This window comes from Salmo trutta, chromosome 10 (assembly GCF_901001165.1).
Source record: "Salmo trutta chromosome 10, fSalTru1.1, whole genome shotgun sequence".
In the NCBI taxonomy this organism is placed as follows: Eukaryota; Metazoa; Chordata; class Actinopteri; order Salmoniformes; family Salmonidae; genus Salmo; species Salmo trutta.
This window is the reverse complement of record NC_042966.1, coordinates 2,227,614-2,233,890: the sequence shown is the minus strand read 5'-3', so window position 1 is coordinate 2,233,890 and position 6,277 is coordinate 2,227,614. Positions and strand designations below refer to the sequence as shown.

Below are 6,277 nucleotides of genomic sequence, written 5' to 3'. Positions count from 1 at the left end.
ACCTCCCAGATTCTGTTCTCAAGCGACCAGCTGGACTACAGATCACTTCAGTGAGGTGGTTAAAAGTCACAGGTATTGCACAGAGAATAGTTTACTAACATCCCATCAACATGCAACATGTTGTTCTAACAATAAAATATCCTAATGATTCCCTTTTTTTATTCATTACAATATACATCTCTGTCACCACATTTAGCATCAACTCTAAGCAGTTAATACTTATTTACTGCTGTCACCTCAGTACAGAAGGACATTTCTTGCCTTTAGCATGGGTTTAACGCAATTCAAAACTTAATTGCTGATCATAGTGTTAAACGCAAAGAGAATGGTTTTCTGAACGTTTTGTAATATTGACCTTAATAATGGACATGCATATTGACACATCACATTGATCCATATTTGATATGTACAAGTTGTACTTCTTTTGATTGAATTAATTTAATTGTATTCTATTTTTGTAGTTATTCTATGGTATGTTCACATTGAGGGCTTCATTTTAAATGAGACTAAGATTTCATGACTCAACTTTTAAGAAAAGTAATCGGTGCTAAAGTTGATAGACCACCTTTAAATTAACCTCCATTAAATGAATTAACTACATATTGCATTTAAGTTATTTACATGAAGGGCATCTGTACTTGAAAGTACTTAAAACATCATATCAGGTATTAAAAAAGGACATCTTACGAGTGTCATGCAAAATGTCACATATACTGTTCTTCCACAAACTGAAATCATCACTGGAGATATACTGTTCTTCCACATTCTAAAAATTAAAACGGCAATAAAAAAAGTATTTTTTGAAATAACAAAAAAATATCAATTGTTGTTGGAAGATATGAGTATGGTGAATTATTTGTCAACCATAAAACACCTAATGTGGTACACACAATGAATAATATAAAAATAACTGATTATCTTAAAATGGAAAAATTGTCACATATATGGTTCTTCGTCTATAGGATTCATTTAATGATTGAACATTGGCGAGTAATATGCTCGGAAATGGAGGACGGGACGCACAGCGTCTTAATCTCACTAAGATCCCGTCACGTCTGCCTCTCCGTTGGCGTCTTCGCTTCCTACTCTAGGGAGGTCGAGTGGATGGTGAGTACCGAGTGATTCATATTCTAATTGTTCTACCCGGGTGTATTTAGTAATGCATGAAGTAAAATGATTATGAAAATTTGCGAAAAACAGCAGAAAACACACACAAAAAAAGTAGAAACCTGCAATGTTTTATCAGAGCTCGAGGCGAGGCACCCTCGTCGGTGCTATCTTAACCACACACGCATACAGAGATCTCCGCTAAACATAGAATTAAGATGTTTTTCTGTCTCTCTGTGACCACCGATAACTTCAGAACGAAGTTGACTACAAATACAAAGTTGGCAATGTCTTTGCAATTGTTACAAACAAGCAAATGACAAACAACGCTTCAAATGAAAACTAAGATGACTGCATTAAAAGATAAATAATATAGGCTACATAGGCCTATATACAGTATTTCAATCATATTGAAATACATTTTATGTTCAATCAGTTATATTTTGATCATTTTAGGCTAAGCTACTCTTTGTAATTTTGGCCTCAATATTTGTCATTATGTTTAGCAACATGTGCAATGATGTGACACATTTTGTGCACTATTATTGGATAAGCGTTAGAAGAAGCAGCCTCAATATTTGTTGCCATATGTGGAAATATCTAAAGCTGATCCGAGAGCAGCACTGCCTTTTCTTTCGATCCTATCAGTATCAACACATGCTCCAACAACACACTTAGTGACCGTTTGTATGGAGAAAGCTGATCCGAGAGCAGCGCTTCCTTTCTTTCGACCCTATCAGTATCAACACATGCTCCAACGACGCATTTAGCAAACATTCTCTCTGCGTGGTGTTTTGGGAAACGCATGTTACATATTTGGCCGTTGTAGGAACGCAAAAAAATTTTACACACTCGTAAGCCTAAGTTACATCACTATTGGGAAACTGGGCCCAGGTCTTTTGAATGGGAATGAAGACTATATCATCAAATTCAGGAAAACAAGGTCATTTAAGATATATATGATATAACATCATATTCATATTCGTGTTTTAGTCATATCAATGCCTTTTCTAAAAATATTTGACGCTCAAGAAGTAAGACATGGCAGAAAGTTAGAAAAGTCTCATTTGAACTACATCTCCTGCTGTGTCACGCCCTGACCGGGTGAACTCAGGTGTTTTGGGTCAGGGTGGTTTATGTTGGGTGGTTTTCCTGTGTTTGTTTTCTGTTTTGCGTTGGAGCCTTGTGTTGGCTCTATTGGGGAGTATTTCTATGTTGGTTTCTGTCTTCCCAATCAGAGACAGCTGTCGCTAGTTGTCTCTGATTGGGATCTCATTTAAGTTCATTTTCCCCCCACGCTGTTCGTGGGGAATTGTATTTGCATTGCTATTCGTAGCCTGTGAAGCTGTTCGTTCGTGGTATCGTTTATTGTTTTGCTGGTTCACCGTTCTAATAAAAATGATGATGAACCAAACCTCCGCTGCGCCTTGGTCCCTCTATAACGACAAACGTTACAGAATTCCCCACCGAACCAGGACCAAGCAGCGGGAGGAAAAGGAGCGCGAGAGATGGGCTCGCGAGGGAAAGGAGTTCTGGACCTGGGAGGAGATCATGTCGGGGAAAGGACCCTGGCGGACGGACTCCCAGGTCGAGGAGGAAAAGCCAGCCGGTAGACGGAGTCGCAGGCGGCGGTCGAGGAGGCCCGGAAAACAGCCCCAAGAAATTTTTTTGGGGGGGCTAATGGGGTGGTCCGGTAGGGCAGAGGAAGAGCCCAGACCACTGCTCTCGTGGGGGATGACGGCGGAGGAAGAGACGAGGATGAGGCAGTTGATTGAGGACCTGCAGAGGGAAGATCTGGAGGAGGAGCCCTGGTATGCGGAGTTGCGCGCTGTGTCGCCAGTGCGCCCGCACAGCCCGGTGCGTCCGGTGGACATGCCCAGCACATGCCGTGCTAGGATGGGCATCCAGCCAGGACGAGTGGCTAAACCGGCTCCACGCTTCAGGGCACCAGTACGTGTTCACAGTCCTGTCTGGCCCGTCCCTGCTCCCCGCACCAGGTTAGTGGTGCGTGTCCCCAGTCCTGTCCGGCCCGTTCCTGCTCCCCGCACCAAGTCAGAGGTGCGTGTTCCCAGTCCTGTCCGGCCCGTTCCTGCTTCCCGCACCAGGTTAGTGGTGCGTGTCCCCAGTCCTGTCCGGCCCGTTCCTGCTCCCCGCACCAGGTTAGTGGTGCGTGTCCCCAGTCCTGTCCGGCCCGTCCCTGCTCCCCGCACCAAGTCAGTGGTGCGTGTCCCCAGTCCTGTCCGGCCCGTCCCTGCTCCCCGCACCAGGTTAGTGGTGCGTGTCCCCAGTCCTGTCCGGCCCGTCCCTGCTCCCCGCACCAGGTTAGTGGTGCGTGTCCCCAGTCCTGTCCGGCCCGTCCCTGCTCCCCGCACCAGGTTAGTGGTGCGTGTCCCCAGTCCTGTCCGGCCCGTCCCTGCTCCCCGCACCAAGTCAGTGGTGCGTGTCCCCAGTCCTGTCCGGCCCGTCCCTGCTGCCCGCACCAAACCAGTGGTGCGTGTTCCCAGTCCGGCACGGCCCGGGTCCGGTCCACCGGTGCCCAATCCTGTTCCGGGCGACGGCTCAGCTCCAGAGCCTGGGCATGCCGCTCCACAGTGGTCCAGTCCGGGCCAGAGGGGTAGGGCTAAGGTGGAGGCGGGGGGGAGAACACGCCCGGGGCCAGAGCTTCCACCGAGGGTGAGGCGCCCACCCGGATTCCCCCCCCTAATAGACTTAAGTTTGGTGCGCCGGGAGTACGCACCGTTGAGGGGGGGGTACTGTCACGCCCTGACCGGGTGAACTCAGGTGTTTTGGGTCAGGGTGGTTTATGTTGGGTGGTTTTCCTGTGTTTGTTTTCTGTTTTGCGTTGGAGCCTTGTGTTGGCTCTATTGGGGAGTATTTCTATGTTGGTTTCTGTCTTCCCAATCAGAGACAGCTGTCGCTAGTTGTCTCTGATTGGGATCTCATTTAAGTTCATTTTCCCCCCACACTGTTCGTGGGGAATTGTATTTGCATTGCTATTCGTAGCCTGTGAAGCTGTTCGTTCGTGGTATCGTTTATTGTTTTGCTGGTTCACCGTTCTAATAAAAATGATGATGAACCAAACCTCCGCTGCGCCTTGGTCCCTCTATAACGACGAACGTTACATGCTGCTTTGACAGCATGCCGTAACATGCATGCTCTAGCCGAGAACTTACCAGTTTCGTCCTGCAAATAGGCATTTATATTAAGATTTAAATACAAAAAAAAATACTTTTACTGTTAATTGATGCCAAGTTGTGGAAAGAACTGTAGCCTGGATCCCTTCATCAAACAAACCTAAACTATTTGGTTTCACCAACAAAAAACATTTCCCATCAACAAATGCAGATCCATAATGTCGAGGAACAAAACTTATGATATGTCGGGTTGAATGTGTCCCTCGCTATCAAATAAGCGTTTAAAACACATTTCTATCCAGGGTCTTCCATGTTCGTCTGTGGGCTGCCATTGTAGATCACGCAGTAGCTAACTCTCACAATAAGAACCCGTTACTTACAGGCTGATTGATGTGTTGTATATTAAATTATGTTTGTTTTTTTATGAACATTGCCAGCCGGTACTTTTTTTAAATGCAAAAACAATTTTTGTAGACCTGGCGAGCTGTCGAAAGATTTGTAGTTCTAATGAAACGGATTTCTTCTTGGCCATCAAATACATTGAAAACCAGCATATGGTAGAGTATACAATTTAATATATATCTTAAATGACCACGTTTTCGTGACTTTGACGATGCACATTTGAGGCTCATTCTTAGCCTACAAAACAAGGGAAACGGAACTAAAATTGAAGTAACTTGCACATCGTATAGCGTCACACGCTGCTGAGGGAAACTCCACTCCTTTACAATTTACTCTCTCCTAATTGGTCCCACTCTACCTGCCAACTCCTCAGACCTTTGACCCCTATCCTGACCTCCTGACCTCTAGCTCTGACCTCTGACCGATTGGCCTTTAGAAGACCCAGCTGACAGGAACCCACTGCTGCTCTGTGCTCAGTCTCTCCAGTGCCGTCTTCAGGCCGCAGAAGGCCCCCTCCAGGCTGTCGTTGATGATGTTCAGGTCAAAGTAATGTCCGTAGGCACGCTGGATCTTCCCGCTCTCATCCAATGTCCTCTTCAGCTCAGAGTCCTGCATGGGAGGAACAACATGGTGATGATAGTGGTGATAGAGGTCTATGATAGAAGTCTATGCCCAAACAGTTCTAGCTTCTAATTAAAAAAATGTATCTCTCCAGAAATAAGTCTCTCACTGTTGCCGCCTGTTATAGACCCCCCTCAGCTCCCAGCTGTGCCCTGGACACCATAGGTGAATTGATTGCCCCCCATCTATCTTCAGAGTTCATTCTGTTAGGTGACCTAAACTGGGATATGCTTAACACCCCGGCAGTCCTACAATCTAAGCTAGATGCCCTCAATCTCACACAAATTATCAAGGAACCCACCAGGTACAACCCTAAATCCGTAAACATGGGCACCCTCATAGATATTATCCTGACCAACTTGCCCTCCAAATACACCTCTGCTGTTTTCAATCATAATCTCAGCGATCACTGCCTCATTGCCTGCATCCGCTATGGGTCCGCGGTCAAATGACCACCCCTCATCACTGTCAAACGCTCTCTAAAACACTTCTACGAGCAGGCCTTTCTAATCGTCCTGGCCCGGGTATCCTGGAAGGATATTGACCTCATCCCGTCAGTAGAGGATGCCTGGTCATTCTTTAAAAGTAATTTCCTCACCATCTTAAATAAGCATGCGCCTTTCAAAAAATGTAGAACTAAGAACAGATATAGCCCTTGGTTCACTCCAGACCTGACCGTCCCCGACCAGCACAAAAACATCCTGTGGTGGACTGCACTAGCATTGAAAAGTACACGCGATATGCAACTCTTCAGGGAAGTCAGGAACCAATACACGCAGTCAGTTAGGAAAGCAAAGGCTGGCTTTTCAAACAGAAATTTGCATCCTGTAGCTCTAACTCCAAAAGGTTTTGGGACACTGTAAAGTCCATGGAGAATAAGATCACCTCCTCCCAGCTGCCCACTGAACTGAGGCTAGAAAATACTGTCACCACCGATAAATCCACGATAATCGAGAATTTCAATAAGCATTTCTCTACGGCTGGCCATGCTTTCCTCCTGGCTACTCCAACCC

The 6,277-nt window shown here is 45.9% G+C and overlaps 1 protein-coding gene across 1 annotated transcript in view; it reads right to left on the bottom strand.

The window, feature by feature from the left end:
- Window positions 1–4,267: 4,267 nt before the first annotated feature.
- The window catches only part of LOC115200949 (MAGUK p55 subfamily member 2-like), a 58,947-nt gene continuing 56,937 nt past the window's right edge, over window positions 4,268–6,277 (bottom strand). The window contains exon 12 of the mRNA XM_029764096.1: window positions 4,268–5,252. Within this exon, the coding sequence (XP_029619956.1) occupies window positions 5,076–5,252 (177 nt within the window). The 3' untranslated portion in view covers window positions 4,268–5,075. The remainder of the gene's footprint in view (window positions 5,253–6,277) is intronic.